The following is an 18,118-nucleotide window of genomic DNA, read 5'->3' as shown; positions in this document are numbered from 1 at the left end:
GGATAGCAGAGGCTGTTACTTCTAAGAATGACTACATTGTCGCCAGCTTGCTGCTGGCTCTGCTGCTAGCTAGACTTTAGCAAGAATGTCGAGACTGTGTGTGTGTGTGTGTGTGTGTGTGTGTGTGTGTGTGTGTGTGTGTGTATGCCTTTTAACCTTGAATTTTTGATGTGTGTCTCAATAAAACTCTCTGGGTACATGCCCCTCAAATCTTTTGTTCCTACTTAATGAATAAACTTTTAAACTTTTTAAAGCATAACCCATCATTTTTTTAACTTCCAAAAAGTAGCCATTTTGCTTAAGATGATTCTGTCTCCCGATTAGCCTATTGCAAAGTTAAAAGATATATGAACTTTGCTTCATGTTTCTTGAGTTCAGAAGGGTGTTTCCCCAGCTCCTGTGTGGAAACTTCAAAATGAGAATACTCCTTTGTTAGCTAAAATCCACAGGGGTACTGTTGTTTTGTTTTGTTCCATAATAATTCCTCTAGTTTGAGGAGATAGACATACTCACAAAGACTTTTGGGGATTTTAATGGTGTTTTTGATTAAGTTGCACAGTGACAAGACAAAAACAAAAAACGTTCTCCCAAAGCAGTGGCAATAAACACGGAGATTGTCAGGAGTGGCCCTATCGGTGGCCCAGCGGTGACTCTCATGAAAAGACTAATTGGCCTCAATCAGCTCTCAGCAGGAATACCCACCTCATGGTAAATATCACCACAATTGGTACTAATTACCTCGGTTGTCACCTATCACAGCATATAGGCTGGGAGCTGAGTGAGGCAGGAAGCAATCTTGATAGGATCAGCAGAAACCAAGCTGTAAAGGGTCCAGGGATCACTGCCAAGGTAGGCAGGTGGCCCAGCAGCCCCCTCTCTGCCATGTACAGAGGCGTAAGATTCGGTGTGATCCTAGTTCCATGGAAGTGAGGACATCAGAAGTGTGGCTCATGGGAAAAGACATGGTGTGCTTCAGAAATAAAGGTTCTGGCTTTCAATTCAGACAGTCGTTCTTATGTTCTAGCTTTGACGCTCCCAGGCTCAAGTTCCAGTCTGGACTTTGTCACTTTCTGTTTGATTGTAGGTCAGTGTCTACAATTCCCTGAGACTAAGTTTTCTTATCTGAAGATACAAAGATGAAATAACCACCTGACAGGACCAATACAGTTATATCTGAGATTTGTTTAAACTTAACTTCTTAAAGCCTCAGGATGCCCCCAAACCAAACAATTGTGTCAGATATGGTGATGGGAATGTTCATGAGCTTGCTTAACAATGAACAGGGAAACTTAGCATGTCCCTGTCTTCATAGAGAGCCCTGAAAAAAGACATTAGGCATATCGATATTATATTCTTTTATCAAGGTCTAAGAACTGAATAATTACAGACAAGAAGTGAAGCGAAGAAGGACATAAAAGTTAATAACACTGAAGGAAATGAAGTGGTGGTGCTTTCTCAGTGGAATGTAGAATAAATTTCTCCAATCACCCAAATTTAAAAAGGTGTGTGTTCCCAAAAGGAAATACCATAGGCACTGGCCTACATTTTACAAAGGAGCAGTCACCTCTACAAGAATGCTTGGTCACACTCTACTGAAAAATTCACTTCAGACCTGTGTGTTTCAAATGTCTCTCTGGTAGGAACAACGGGTTCTTGTTATATACGTGGATCACCAGGTCTCTCCCACTACTTTGGTAGATCCAAGCCTGGACAGACATCTGTATGTATTTGTTTGTTTGCTTACTTATTCGTTTTAACTAACAAAAAATTTTTTGTGGTCTAGAACACGATGTACTGATACACGAGTGCAATACGTGCATCCCTTTGTGTACTCACTTTGTGTGTGTGTGTGTGTGTATAGTAAGAACACTTATATACTCTAGCAAATATGCAATATGTTACTAATGATAGCCATGATGATGTACAAATATTTTTCTTATTCCTTCTATCTCACTGAATTGTGTGTCCTTTGACTATATGACCAACATCTCCACAACCTTTTCTCATAGCCAATAGTCAGTGATATATTGGAGTTCTCCAATATATCTAATTGAATATCTATTATTCAAATGTATGTGAACATATTGATTAAAAGTAGCACTCTTCGCTTTTGACTACACAACAGACTTCTTAAAAATATTGATGCTAAGTTTCTGTAAAGCAAAGGACACAGTCAACAAGACAAAATGACAGTCTACAGAATGGGAAATGATCTTCACTAACCCCACATCAAACAGAGGTCTGATCTCCAAATATACAAAGAACTTAAGAAATTGGTCATCAAAAGAACAAATAATCCAATAAAAAAATCAAGTACAGACACAAACAGAGAACTCTCAACAGAGGAATATAAAATGGCTGAAAGACACTTAAGGAAATGCTCAACATCCTTAGTCATCAGAAAAATGCAAATCAAGACAATTCTGAGATTCCACTTTACAACTGTAAGAATGGCCAAGATCAAAAACACTGATGACAACTTATGCTGGAGAGGTTGTGGGGTAAAGGGAACACTCCTGCATTGCTGGTGGGAATGCAAGCTGGTACAACCCCTTTGGATGTCAATGTGGCTATTTCTCAGAAAATTAGGAAACAATCTTCCTCAAGACCCAGAAATACCACTTTTGGGTATATATCCAAAGGATGCTTAATCATGCCACAAGGACATGTGCTCAACTATGTTCAGCGGCCTTGTTTATCATAGCCAGAACTTGGAAACAAGCTAAATGTCCTTCTAATAAAGACTGGATAAGGAAAATGTGATACATTTAACAATGGAGTACTACACAGCAGAAAAAATAATGACATCTTGAAATTTTCAGGCAAATGGATAGAGCTAGAAAACATCATATTGAGTGAGGTAACCCAAATACAGAAAGAAAATTATCACATGTACTCACTTATAAGTGGCTTTTAAACATAAAGCAAAGAAAACCAGCCTACAAATCACAATCCCAGAGAACTTAGACAACAATGAGGACCCTAAGAGAGACATACATAGATCTTATCTACATGGGAAGTAGAAAAAGACAAGATCTCCTGAGTAAATTGGGAGCATGGGGACCTTGGGAGAGGGTTGAAGGGGAGGAGAGAGGCAGTCAAGGGATCAGAAAAAAAAATGTAGAGCTCAATAAAAATTTTTAAAAAATTATGCTGAGTATAGGATGTGGCCTAAACATAGGAAATTATTTTTTCAAGTTCTCTGCCTTATGGTAAAATACGTGCAAATTTGGAGTGACACTGACTTAGAAAATAACTTGAATGGACCTGTACATGACAAATAATCAATAATCCGATGTAAAATCACATCAAATTTCAGGAGAAATATACTTCTGATGGTGTAGTCATAAGTCACAAAACAATCGCACACCAGTTTGGAATTATGATTAATAAAAGGGTTATTTATTTAAGGGGAAAACTTACAGATCATTGTCCTAGACAACAGTCCTCTGCACAACCAGGAACAGAGTCTAGTAGACAGAAGTGGAGCTGGAAGCAAAAGAGAGAGAGAGAAAAAGAAAGAGAGAGAGCAGGGCTACTGCTGCTTTTTAAAGCAAAAGAGATCATGCCCAAGTGGGCTGGTATTTTAAAGGTTATTGGCTGAAGGAGCTGAAGGAGCTCCCGCAGCATGATGTGAGGTCTAGTTGTCAAGAATAAGAATTCAAAAGACTTAAGCTATAAAACAAATACTAATAAAATATTTAAATCACCAAGACTGGACCAAGGATTGTAGTTAAGATTGGGAGAAGGATCCATTAGCCAAAATGAGGAGTCTCTGGATTTTTATTTCGTTTGCTTCAGATCGAGTCTAGTCATTCCTAACTATATATAGGGCATATTGTTTATAAATGTCTCTGAAGTAGGACAGTGAACTCTAATTGCCCAGAAATTTTGGGAGGGCAAAGAAAATGTCCTTTGTGTCTTCAGGGTGAGAACTATCATGCTCCCTTATCAACTGAAAATTACTAAGTTCAACATACTGAGATCCACCTGTAATCTTAGTACTTGGGAGGCTGAGGCTGTAGGATAGCAAGTTAGAGGCAGCCTGTGTTACGTAGCAAAACAATATCTCAAAAGTAAATAAATGAAGATTAATGTTTACATCGCTCTCAACAAATATTGTGGTGATTACTATTGAAAACAAACAAAAAATCCGCATTCTTTTAAAATGATTCATATTTCACATACCATACATCACAATTGGTTTGGGGTTCAACTCGCTACAAATTACTAGGGAGCTTCACCTGAAGAACTATCCCCACCACCTTGGCAGATGCAGGAAGATCCATTCCACCTGTAGGCAGTGGCGCCTGGTAGCAACCCAGATGAAAACAGTGGTGCAGAATGAAGATCATCTTGTCTTTTGATTCCCGGCCTTGCCTCTCTTGCCAGGAGTTTATTTGCCCCATTGATCCTGCTGCTGCTGGTGGTGGTAATGATGATAATGACAATAGTGATGATGATGACAATGATGATGATGATGATGATGATGATGACAAAAGTGATGATGATGATGATGACGACGATGTGATGATGATGACGATGTGATGATGATGACAATAGTGATGATTATGATGATGATGACAATGTGATGATGATGATGATGATGACGATGATGATGATGACGATGTGATGATGATGACGATGTAATGATGATGATGATGATGACGATGACGATGATAGTGATGATGATGATGATGCCTTCACTGACAGCACAACCAGTTTCCAGTCTTCCACTGTTGTCCAGCAAACCTCCAAGCTTACAGGACCGGATTGGAACTGTAGTGCATACAACTTTTTTTTTTAAGATTTTTTTTAAAGATTTATGTATACAGTGTAGGCCAGAAGAGGGCACCAAGTCTCATTACAGATGGCTGTGAGCCACCATGTGGTTGCTGGGAACTGAACTCAGGACCTTTGGAAGAGCAGGCAAAGCTCTTAACCACTGAGCCATCTCTCCAGCCCAGAGGCATACAACTTTAAGGGCTGAGTTAACTACCAGATTCTCAGCCTCTTAGACATGATTTTAGCTGTTGTTACTGTTTTTAAAGTGACTTAATAAATACATACACACACACATATTTACATATGCACATATGCACATGTGCACACACATATACATTTATCCCATTAGTTCTGCTCTTCCAGTAAACCCTGGCTAATGTACCATCCATCCACATTTATCATCTCCAGCTCCGTGCCTTATTAGCAAATTTCCAATGATGTGCGGCTATCACTTATCCTTATGTGACTTGTTTGGCTTGGTTCTTGCATCAGTAATCCTCTCAGTCCTTTCATAGTGTAGCTCGCACAGTGTTTCATGCCCTTTTATTGCTGACAACATTCACAAGGACTTGTCGCATATTATACGTCCCCTCCTCAGTGGATGGGCATTTCAGTTCTTTCTGCTTTTAGAATGTTGTGGCCAATGCTGTTACGAACATTAATGCATAGGTTTTCATGTAAACCTCTCTATTTGGTGCTCTCAGATATTGACTTGGGAGTAGAATTGCTGGATCATATAACAACAGTTCAGTCTTCTGAGGAGCCACTAGAACAGTTTGCAAAGCAGCTACACCATTGTATCCCCACTTGAAGCTTAGCGAACATTCTGTTTTCTCCACTAGTCGATGCTTGCAGATGCCTCCTGCCCTTTGTATTGCCGGTGCATAGCCCCTGCTGTGTGCACACCAGGGTCTCACTAGTGAAAGAAGGGCTTGCCCATTCCACAGATTCTAAAACAGCTTGTTGGGATGGTTGGTTTCCAAATTTGGAAGAAATCATATTTTGGAATCAGCTGCTTTAATCTTTTAGTGCAAACTATGGTGAGAAGTAACTGGCCAGCTAACTCAATTCCTGCTGAAGACGTTTCAGCACCAGTCAGCTGACAGCTTTGTGTTCATGGTCACTGCTCTGAGGGAGAATGGAGTGCACATGCCAGCACCAACTGTCAGAGAGCGAGGGAGGACATGAATGGCAGAAGAGGGTCCTCGCCCTCCATCTCCATGGGAGTGTCAACTCATGTCTCCTGCGGGCTTCATCACCTTCACACCTTCCACACATGAGCCTTTGGTAGCAACCTTCTCCAATTACATGTGTTTCCATTAACAAAAGAAATGTCTCTGTGTGTGTGTTTTTGTGTCCTTTCAGAACTACATAGTAATTCAGTGGGAAGCAGATGGATCTGATCTGTCTGCCTCGGGCCTTCTGACAGTTAAGCATTTACTTTAAGGCAAATAAAATGTCAGCCACCATTAGACAGCATCTGGCAACAATATGGCCATTCCATCCCTGGGGACCGACCTCTCCCCCAGAAGAGATGGTACTTGAAATAGGAGAGGCTTTTGAACGCAGGACCCCCTATCCCTCCCACCCAGGCATAGTGGCTACGGAGTGGGCAGAGTGCCACCCACAGAAGGACACAGGGAACGAGATCAAATGTGAACCTAGGGGGCAAGCTTCCCAGACAACAGTGACCAAGGGCTGTTCACCCTCGGTATATGGGTCTGTGGTTAAGGGGGAGTCTGATCCCAAAGCTGGCCTAGATTAACTCTACAAAATGTAAAACAGCCTCCACAACCACTTAAAGAGGACTTTGGGCTGACTGAATTGCAGGCGGTGGCATGCCGTGAGTGAAGGGACACCCAAAGTGGAGTCTCCCCCCTCTTTGGAATTCCTCCGTGAATGGGGCAAAACAAACTGAGTTCTCTTGAAACAGAGGGCATGGATGTGAAGCCTTGTCTAATAGGACATCCATTTGGGGACATGTGACAATATGGGTGATGGGGAGGTTGATTGGAGAGATAGCTATAACTAGGCAATCTGCTCAAGGTTGAAAAGTAAGACGTATCTTCAACAGTCTCAGGGCAAGCGTAGCTGTGGGAGATACCAACACTCGCCAGTGGGGGTGACTTGCCCCTCATACACAGTGTTGGGATGGTCCCTGACCTGATCTGGGGGAAGTGTGCTCTGTGTGCTGTGAGGAAGCAAATCCCCCTGTAGCACTGCCTCTGTGTGGAATAGATTCAGGGTCACCAGTTTTACATCGAGCTTTTAACATATAGGCTTATCATATTTCTAGGCCTCTGATTTGGCCAACAACATGGCCACATCAATGAAATCACGAGCTTTGTGAAAACAGAGTTCAACTGGAGTGTCAGGAACATTTACTTTGATGAAACAGTTAACATTGTCCAAAAATCCTCGCCAACCCCATGAATCTCCCTCTCACAGGACTAGATTGTTAGAATTGGTCAATTTAGTTTTACAAAATAAAGTACCTAACACTTTAAAGAACAAAATCCAGTAACTAAAATTTTTAAGTGTAAGAATGTCTTTACACAAATGTGTTTGATTTCTTTGTTCATGATCAGCTCTAACTGTGTAGCCCAGGTTGGCCCTAAACTCCTGACTCTCGTGCCTCTGTTTCCCAAGGACTGGGATTAGAAGCATGTAATACTGGGTTGGGTCACTGTATCTTTTTTTTTTTTTTTTTTTTTTTTTTTGGATTTTTGAGACAGGGTTTCTCTGTAGCTTTGGTTCCTGTCCTGGAACTAGCTCTTCTAGACCAGGCTGGCCTCGAACTCACAGAGATCTGCCTGCCTCTGCCTCCCGAGTGCTGGGATTAAAGGCATGCTCCACCGCCACCCAGCTTGGACCACTGTATCTTGATAGAGCCCAGAAAAATAAAGAAAACAAAAAAAATTAAACATTCTGATTCCAATTAATTTTTTTACCTAAGCTTCCCTAATCTTAGTTTCATAATGCCTTATTACAATGTTAAGTAACTGAGTTAACATACAACCCTAATGCCTAGGAAAGTGGCAAACTTTAAACTAACATTAATATTAATAAAATGCTTTCCAAGATAATTGTCTTTGGAAAATATGCTGCTAAAAATGAGGACAGCAAAAAAAAAAAATACTAATAACCCGTCTTCTTTTTTTAGACATGTCAACCACTTTTCCTGAGATGCATTTTTCTCCTTTTTACCAGACAGCTGTAAGTGGGTGGGTGATAGTGCCGTATGAGCTTTCCACTGGCAGTTAGTAAATTCCATGACAGTCAGGCAGCAACAGCAGTGATGTCAGTAGCTGTCAGTAGCAGCAGGGGATTCAGACGGTTCCCAGACCCCCTCGGAGCATGCTCAATGCAAAATTCCCCAAATCTGAAGAACTCTGACTGCCAGAGTCATCGGTGCGTCTAAAGGCATCTATGCTTTGAATGAAAAGTTTTAAAAATTTAAGGCAATCATGCAAATGTTTGCCACCGTTGCCTCTGACACTGGTCTTAAGAACTGCTTAAGAAATGACCAAATTCTAACTAAACTTTACGTGTAGGCTGTTAAGACCACACTGCCTCAGTGTTTCCATATGAATGGTAATAGCATAGTGAGTGTGGCAAACCTTGGAGCTGTCTGCTAAACTTTGTATGCACAAACCTAGCTCGTGTGGATGGAGGTGGGAGATGGAACATTTGTAGGATGTGCAGTTATGTGAGGCTATGGTTGATGCCGTGTGCGGAAGAGAAGTAAAATTGATGAGCCTAACTATACTTCATTTTCTAAATGCCAAATAAAATGAGAATATGGGCTTTTATTTATTTTATATTGATTTTATTGAGTTATATATTTTTCTCTGCTCCCCTCCTTCCTCTTCCCTCCCCTTCAACCCTCTCCCATGGTCCCCATGCCCCCAGTTTACTCAGGAGATCTTGTCTTTTTCTACTTCCCTTGTAGATTAGATCTATGTATGTCTCTCTTAGGGTCCTCATTGTTTTCTAGGTTCTCTGGGATTGTGGTTTGTAGGCTGGTTTTCTTTGCTTTTATTTTTTAAACCACTTATGAGTGAGTACATGTGATAACTGTCTTTCTGCATCAGGGTTACCTCACTCAATATGATGTTTTCTAGTTCTATCCATTTGCCTGCAAATTTCAAGATGTCATTATTTTTTCTGCTGTGTTAAATGTATCACATTTTCCTTATCCAGTCTTTATTAGAAGGACATTTAGTTTGTCTCCAAGTTTTGGCTATGACAAACAAAGCTGCTATGAACATAGTTGAGCACATGTCCTTGTGGCACGATTGAGCATCCTTTGGACATATACTCAAAAGTGGTATTACTGGGTCTTGAGGAAGGTTGTTTTTTAATTTTCTGAGAAATCTCCACACTGACATCCAAAGGGGCTATACCAGCTTGCACTCCCACCAGCAATGCAGAAGTGTTCCCTTTACCCCACAACCTCTCCAGCATAAGTTGTCATCAGTGTTTTTGAACTTGGTCATTCTTACAGGTGTAAGATGAAATCTCAGAGTTGTTTTGATTTGCATTTCTCTGATGGTTAAAGATGCTGAGCATTTCCTTAAGTGTCTTTCAGCCATTTTAAATTTCTCTGTTGAGAGTTCTCTGTTTAGGTCTCTTTTATTCCTTTTAATAATGTCATAAAAATTGTTTTCCAGAAAAACCAAGTTAGTTGTGGTGATTGTAGCCACACCGCAGCGTGGGGTTGCTCTTCTGCAACATTCATTTGATGGTTTACTGAACTAAATAGAACTCTGCATCCCAGGCAGGGCCTTATGATGCTGGGAACATTCGGAAATGACTTAGCAGATCTTGTAGTAATAATAGGAGCGGTGGAGCTGCTTCCCGCCACCCAGCTCCTGCACGGCTAGCTTTATACCCGAAATAATTACACAGAAACTGTATTCTTTTAAACACTGCCTGGCCCATTAGTTCCAGCCTCTTATTGGCTAGCTCTTACATATTGATCTAACCCATTTCTAATATTCTGTGTAGCACCACGAGCTGGCTTACCAGGAAAGATCTTAACCTGCGTCTGTCTGGAGTGGGAGAATCATGGCGACTCACTGACTCGGCTTCTTTCTCCCAGCATTCTGTTCTGTCTACTCTGCCTACCTAATTTTCTGTCCTATTAAAGGGCCAAGGCAGTTTCTCTATTTAACCAATGAAATCAACACAAAACAGAGGACTCTCCCCCATCAAGATCTCAGTGCTAAGTGTCTGATGAATGAATGAATGAGTGAGTGAAGTGAGTGAATGAATGAAGGTGGAGCCAGTGAATGAATGGACAAGTAGGTAGCTCCAGCCCATGGAGTGGATTCTAATGTATTGTTAGCTCTGTCTGTGAGTTTCAGAAATACCTCTTACTGTTTGTTCTCCTCCAGTTCATTCCAACAACAAACCGTTGTGAGACTTGCAGAAGAATTTGCTGGAACTTAGCTGAAACAGGGAAGCAATCAAGTGGTTGAATTCCAGGTTTTTCCAACTGAATGACATTCCTTTATCCATATTGATTTGGGCTTTGGTAAATTCAATTGGCGATACCACCTGGATGATTTTAAGACTCGCTGAAGCTTTTTCGTTTTTTCAAGTTTCCAACATAGCTCAAGGAATTTCAATTTCATCAATTGAAAACTAAGAGTCGTTTCTGTGGGATGTGTAAAACAAGAAGCTGACCGGCATTATGTTCTTTTTCTCTAATTCAGCGTCATTATTGAGAGTTATTCTTAGACTTTATGAAAACCAGATTGGGGTATGGGCATGTTCTCTGTCGAATTGTGTTCAAGGAATTGAAACTGAAAATCATTCAAACTGGGAAAACTTGACATTGAAAAACAGTCTACGTTCTTTCTGGTCCCTCAGAGGGCCCAAGACACTTTCTGGTTAGGGAGTCTTGTGAGGAGCACAGACCCACTTTAATTTCTTGTTCTTATTAAGAAATTGGTTGTTTGTGCATGATGTGGTGATACACACCTTGAATCCCAGCTCTTGTGGGGCAAAGACACACAGATCTCTGTGAGTTCGAGGTCAGTCTGATCTTCACAGTGAGTTTCAGGACAACCAGGGCAGCATAGTGAGAAAGGCTTGTCTCAAAACACCAAGAAAGAGATGTGGGAAGGGAAGGAAGGAGGGAGAGAGAAGAAAGAAAGGAAGGAAGAAAAGAAGTTGGTAAGAAGGAAAAGGGTAAGGAAAGAAGGAAGGGAAGGTGGGGGTAGTGGTAGAGGGAAGAAGGAAGAGAGGGAGATAGGAAGGAGAGAAAAGGGAGGAAGGAGTTTAGCTTTCCCGTCACCAGCAAGTCACAGTTTTCCTTGATCACTATTGCATTTATCAGTTAGAGTGTTTTGATGCTTGTTTGCTCAAAATCTCTGCTTCTCGCGTGGTTCCTTCCAGCCCAATCAGGTAGGAGACTGTTCTTCAACAACCTTCAATCCACCCTTGTTACCTCGCCACTCCGAAATGTGTTTTTCTTTTGTACCTACTCAGTTTTCCACAAAGACTTCAAGGTCTAGTGCACCCCCTTCCATGAAGACTATAAATCTCCTGCTTTTTCCATACTTTACCTTTCTCTAACTACAACTAATCCTCCCTGGACCTTCAGCTGCTGCACACACACACACACACCTAAGATTTAATGGGATCCAGTATCCCAATCATGGCTACTCCTTTAATGTGGAAGCTGTATCCTGCACGCAGATGGTGCACTCGAGACACAGCAGGTAAACAAATCCCACTCTCCTCTCCATTTGCCAAGCATGTGACTGCCCTCATGGTGGCATCTATGCCAGAGCACCTTTCTCTACTTCACATGAAGACACCGCCTCCACTAGCAGTAGCTCTGCTCATCTGAACCTGAGTTTCTTCCATTCCCATTAGTAGAGCTCACATCAGCTAGGGCTGTGCCTTTATTTACAACATTCTCAGTATGTTGCCTTCCTTAGACATAGTAAGTTCTCAGCAACTTTTCACCGCATTTAACTGAAGGAGTGATGTGTGTTTATTGGAAACACTCATTCAGCTTGTAAACACGATATGGGAAGAACCTCAGGGATGAAAAGTTATGTCTCAGATGTGGGAGTTGTCTGCCTTCGAGTGCCTCAGCTACGTTGTTTCACATGAACTCAGGGCCAAGTAGTCTTTTGTGGAATTTCAGAAGCCACACTGTGATGTTATGACAGAGCATGGTCAATTTGGATTGAAGGCCCTTTCTGACTGCTTGTTAAAATAGGCAAAGGATAACATTAAGAGTTGTCTGAAGTGGGCAGGAGAAGGTCACGTAGAATGCCCATGGGAGGCGAGGGAGCTTTGGGAGGAGCAGGTTGGATCCTTCTGAGGTCAGGCTACTTCCTAGAAGGCTACATTATGCCAAAAAAAAAAAAATGAAAAGAAAAAATCTGTGTTAAAATTCTTGAAGTTAGAATTACTTTGCCTCTGAGCTGTGCTCAGCAAAAAGAGCTGCTTGGTTGGGGCCTCAGTGGGAATTAATATTATTTCTGTCACAATTTTATTCAAGAGATGGGAATTGTCCACAATGCAAACTTCATAGACCACAAAACAATGATGAATTTAAGATAGGTTTTATGCCTATTTGACAACATAGCCAAGACTTCAAATTTCAGATTTCAAGGGGGAAAGCTGTTGGCTGACCTCTCTGAAGTCCTGTGTCAGTGTGTAAAATGTCCTACTGTGTATTTCACAGGTCAAATTAACATTACTTTCTGCCCTCTAGCAGGGACTGAACTTGTCTGATGAAGCGTTGTTTCAATCCAGAAGAGCAGCAGCAGCTCAGAGACCACTCACCGTGTCTCCTTCCTTCCACACAGTCCTCAGAGCTCAGTGACACTCACCGTGTCTCGCCTCTTTTCTTCCACACAGTCCTCGGTGATGTCAGTCTGCTTTGCCCGTTTTCATCCGAATTTGGTGGTTGGTGGCACCTATTCAGGCCAGATTGTCCTCTGGGACAATCGCAGTCATCGAAGGACCCCTGTCCAGCGGACGCCCTTGTCAGCTGCTGCACATACGGTAAGTCAAGCTTCTACCATACTCCTGTGACCTACCCAGATCCTGAAGAAGAAGCAGCTCGTAGGACAACAGTGGCTGAATTAGACATGACTTATAGGAACTGAGTCCTAACTGACAATGTGACTTAGTGAATAGTAGATAAAGTCAGATTAACATAGCGCCAATCTGCACTACAGAGAAAGACTCTTTCTCAAAAAAAAAAAAAAAAAAAAAAAGTGGGTTAAAGAAGCATTGACTTATTCTTAGGAGACACAGGTAGATGGATCTCTATGAGATCTGGTCCAGCCTGGTCTACATATTTAGCTTCAGGCCAGCCAAGGCCACATTAGAAAAAGCACTAACTTTCCAGAAATGTATTAATAATCTTAACAATCTTCAAATTCTAGAAATTAGGAAGATCTCCTTTGATGTTCCAAAAGCCGTCAGTGAAGACGGTCTCCTGTAATTACCTACCTAAAGAACCTCTTCACATTAGTATTTAGAGATGCAAACATATATTTCCAAATAGACTACAGAGAGAAAGTACCATGCCCAGAGATGGTGTATGGGACTTTCGCCAACACGCTTTTTCCATTTGCAATTTGAAAGAGTACTATGGCTTTAAATTCTGGAATGCGTAGTGTCTCAACGTGAAGTCTATAGTGACAGTATAATCCCCAGGGTTAAAAGTCAACATCTCAAAACCATTACCCATAATTTAGTAGAAGAGGTTCAGTATAGTGTTCACAAGACAACTGCTCTGTCATTTCCTTTAAGAGAATGACAGGTGTGAAGAGCAATTGTTAGGAGGGACAAGGAGACAGGCATGTCTCCATCAATCGCCACTACCTTGATATTCAGGGTAGCTGATGTTCCTTCTCTGAAATGCCAAAATTATGCCCAAGGAAACAGCCCCGGCATTGTTTCCAATTTCCTTAATGCTGTTGCTGCATTCTGTCATCTTCTGGCCGCAAGATCATTCCAGCTTAGAAAATGGGTGGCTAGTCACTTAGCTGAGACAAGGAGGAGGGGAATTCTCCAGCTCTTCTTAAGTTTGACAATGGGAAATGGCAAATGCCAAGTCAGTCCTAATTTTGATTGATTGGGGCCAAAGACGCACACAGGTAAAATTGATTTTGGGGAATCTTGGGAAATTGATCTCGCCTACCCTATTTCTCCAAACTAATAACAGAAAATTGTGGCCCAAGAGAAGACCAGCACAGTGCAGGTGTCCTTGGCTCTCTGTGGATGTCTGGTGCATTTGTGAACAAACTTCCAATTTTTCAGAAATTATAAATCCAACTGTTCCGAGATTTAGCGAAAATCTTTTGGGGGCATTCCAAACTCAGGAGTTCATTGGAAGACTTACCACTTCTCCGCCAAGTAATGAACAATGTGGCCATCACAACTCAAGTGTTGTTATCATCAAGCTGAGTGGCACTGTTTCTGTTAGAAAAGAAAACACAAATACATTTCGCCTCTTTCTTGCTGTGTTTTGTCTAATCCATAGCTCGATGTGTACGGTTTGTTTTGTGTTTGTCTTTCAATTTCCATCGTTGCCTGGCTGATTGGTGCCAGGATCAAAAAAACAAAAAGAAGTCTCTCCACGGAGGGCTTGTTAATTCCCTTTCACACCCACCACACGTATGTATTTGGGGCAACAGGAAATCACAATTAAAACAAAATCCTTCTGCCACCCAGCATGTTTATTTCTAAAATAAATAAAAACAAGCTGTCATTCTATTGGAAAAAATGAGTTGTACTGTTGCCTTTTTGTCTGTTTCTTTCCATTAAGTAATGATGTGTTTGCATGGTCCTTTGGCTCTCTGACTCTTCTTGGCCTTTCCCTCCTGTGCCTTTAGGCTTCTGTACTGATTACAGTTTGGGTTATATGTGTTGAGTTTTGGTGGTTAATAACAAAGTTCAATTTGATTCTTGCTAAAAACTCCTGGTAGCCTTCAAGTTCACAGCAATGTGTCATGCCTTTCACTAAAGGGATAAAGAAAACTGGACTCAGGGCAGTGCCTTCTGAGATTAGCCCCATCAAGTAAAGCAGCAACATGCTGAATATTCACCCACACGTATTAGTCAGCTTTGCTAAATCTGTTATTTTTGAATGAGTGATAGGTTTATAAAAATTCATGTACAAAACATGAGTGAACAAACACCTTAAAAACATACCCTTTCGATTGTGGCCGTTGAAGAAGTAAATCAGCAGCATAATGCCAAAGACATAGACCAGCTTCCCATGAAGTCACAGATCGGAGTGTCCGAAGGTAAATCAACTTATCAGACAGTTCCCATAAGGAAATGCAAAACGTCTTAAGATGGTTTTGTCAGTGCAGTGCTTGCTGCACAAACATGTTAGGCCCTGAATACAAATCCCCGGCATCCACATAACTTTTGGTATGCTGCCATGCACCATTTTTGGAAGGAAGGCGGGATGGGTAAACCTGAAGAACAGAAAAGCAAAGCAGCCACATGCTGGCTCTTACCTCGACCTCAGTCCTAAATGCAATCCTGCATAAATCTGATATTTTCAAGTGAGTCTATTACATCTATTTTTCCATTTGCTCTCTTCTCTGTCCCTGGCCTGCTGTATAACTCATCACTTAAGTTTCATGACACAGTGCTTTGGGTTCCAAAATACCAAAGGCCTGAAAAAGACTATTAACTACAGTCTCACATTTATTTTCAAATATCTGCTGTACTTACCATTGGGTGGACCCATTGACGCCAATAAATGGGAAAGTGTCAGTTGGAACATGAAAAAGACATAGGAACTGACTGCCACTCCATCAACATTGGTAAAAGAAGATAGAATGGTAACAAAAAAAAGTGTACTCTAGCAATGCATTTACATGGCTTATGTTTCAATGTATTTAAAATGGCAAATCATTGCTACACATATTTTCACATTGTACAGTCAAAATGCAGGTCCTGTATTGTTCCTTAGGGAACTCTGATAAAAGACAGTCTATTCAACAAAAAAATGATTGAAATGAAGCAATGTTGAGAACTAGGTAGCCCAGGAAGATTTGAGGGGATTAGGGATGGCTAGCCTAAAGCAAGATCTGGGGATTAAAAGTGGGATATGAAAGAGTAATCTAAAAATGTTCAAATAGTTGCGTTGTTTTGACTCAAATGCACTGAGCTTTGTTTATCGCAGCTACTAGAGGGGAACCCTCAGGTTAATGCTAACACCGACTACCCTGTATGAAAGGTATTTCAGCTGAGTTTGGATGACTTCTAGGAAGAGGCAGCCAAGAAGCTACACTCAGTGATTATTGCTGCTCTTTCTGACCAGGGGTTTATATGATAATAATAGTCTCCGAGCCATCCTTTCTACAGTGCCAGTTTCCAAGGACTGAAGACTGTTTCATTGTAGCTGTGGCTAGGTATTATGGACACTAACTCATCAAGAGTCCAGCTTCAACTGTCAGCTGTTTGTACAGAGAAGCATCGAGTAAGCTGTGGTTTGGCCACTTGTGGCTAAGATGCCGGAAATCTAAACCAAATTACTGCTAGGTTCTGCTTATTCTAACCTCCCATTTAGTGTTTAGTGAGCAGCTTCAAATGGTTTTAGCCTACTGTGTAGACTTCTATAGAACAGGATTAGCTTCTAGAGTCCTGACCGTTGGCTAGTGCATTCTACTTATTTGCCAGGATGTATAAATGACCTCTGTCAAGGCTTAGACCGAATTTAAGCCTCTGTACAACTCCAACTGATATTCTGAGAAACAAACCTCTCATCTTAGACTTTGAAATAATATACAAGAAAACCCTATTTCTCTCTCACTATTGAGAGAGACTTATTATTGCAGTAAGTCCACCACCAATACAGCCCTCCTCAAGTTAAACTAGTGAGTATTAACCACTTTTTAAAGACAATGCTATCAAATGTGTGTCACTGGCTAGAATGCTAGAATGCATCAAACTCCAGACTTAGTAATACAGTCCTTCCAAGGCTAGAGTTCTATGCCTATAAAGCTGTCTCTTCCTATTCACATTGAGCTTAGAAGCTATGCTATGTAGTAGACTTACTTGTGTAATACGAACCCGACTCCCTGTTTGCTCCCGCCCAGCAACAGCCATTGCTTCTCATTCCCTTCACTTCTATTGCACTGCATCAAACTTCACAAGGTGAAGCTCTGTAGGTATTTCCACATTAGTAGCTGGTTCGGGACTTCTACAGAATTAGTCTTACAAATGGCAAGTGACTGGAAGGTCATGCTGGTCAGAGGATGTCACTCTGTAGCCCTTGTCAGAGTAACGCTGACACTCAGGTGCAGTCATTTCCCCTTGCAGCAGCCCCTGATCCTCCATGTTGATGTTTTTACAGCATCCTGTGTACTGTGTCAATGTTGTTGGGACCCAGAACGCTCACAACCTCATCACTGTCTCTACCGATGGCAAAATGTGTTCCTGGAGCCTGGACATGCTCTCCACCCCACAGGTGCGTCCCTTCTCTCCTCCACATTGCAGCCTGCTGGCTCCAAGACCAGCCTGCGTTGCAACATGTCTCCCAAAGTCCCAAAGGCCCTTGAAGCCAAAACCTATTTCCTCTACCACAAATTATGTCATTATTGCACTACGTTAATCCTTAGGTCAGTTTCAAATGAAAATGAACTAATCCATTTGAAAGCACCGTGATTAGAGCAGTTGCCTGTAGTGTGGCTTGTATTCACCCTGCAGCTTTGGGAAGCAATGAAAATAAGGGTGGAGCTCAGCAGAGCAACCCCTTCTGGGGACTTGCCTTGGAGAAAAAGAATCCCAGCAAAACAGAAACCCAAGCTGCTGCTTGTTTCTGTACCCAAGACGACCGCCTGTTTTCCTCTCTGGAATGTTTGTGAGCATGACTCCTGCCATTCCTTACTCACTAAGCGAGAAGCTGAAAATGAGAAGGTTCCCGTTTTCCCAAACCACCACCGATCCCAGCAATGGAAACCAAACAAAGAGCTGGGGGAGAGAAGAATGCTGGAGGCGGGTGTCTGAGTGCCACTTTTAGAGCATGCCCATGTGACATGCACATGTGTGCAAGCATGGATGCAGACATGCTCATACTGTCCACATGTCTTTGTGTGAACAAGCGTAACATTCTCCCCCAACTTAAAACCATGGAGAGTTCATTGGGATAGTCTATGGCAATGTTTATGTGAAAAAAAAATTATAGAACATTCCCAGGAGATAATTCTCAGTCTGACAATTATTGTCCCCTCCCCTGGAATGACAGCTCTGGAACGTCTCCCATTCAGTTTTTGAAGAGGACTAGTTCTGAGATATATAAGGACATGTGGAAACTGTAAAGACCCCATTTAAG

At 41.6% G+C, this 18,118-nt stretch overlaps 1 protein-coding gene across 6 annotated transcripts in view; it reads left to right on the top strand.

Moving 5' to 3' along the window:
• Dync1i1 (dynein cytoplasmic 1 intermediate chain 1) overlaps positions 1–18,118 on the top strand; it is a 307,387-nt gene that overhangs the window by 231,261 nt on the left and 58,008 nt on the right. For all 6 annotated transcript variants that reach the window (XM_057771005.1, XM_057771003.1, XM_057771008.1 and 3 more), the window contains 2 exons: positions 12,673–12,819; positions 17,141–17,254. In XM_057771005.1, coding sequence (XP_057626988.1) covers positions 12,673–12,819; positions 17,141–17,254 — 261 coding nt within the window. The remainder of the gene's footprint in view (positions 1–12,672; positions 12,820–17,140; positions 17,255–18,118) is intronic.

The sequence above is a fragment of the Chionomys nivalis genome, chromosome 1, assembly GCF_950005125.1.
Source record: "Chionomys nivalis chromosome 1, mChiNiv1.1, whole genome shotgun sequence".
NCBI classification, from domain to species: domain Eukaryota; kingdom Metazoa; phylum Chordata; class Mammalia; order Rodentia; family Cricetidae; genus Chionomys; species Chionomys nivalis.
Note: the sequence above shows the minus strand (reverse complement) of the source record. Positions and strands in the feature narration are given on the sequence as shown.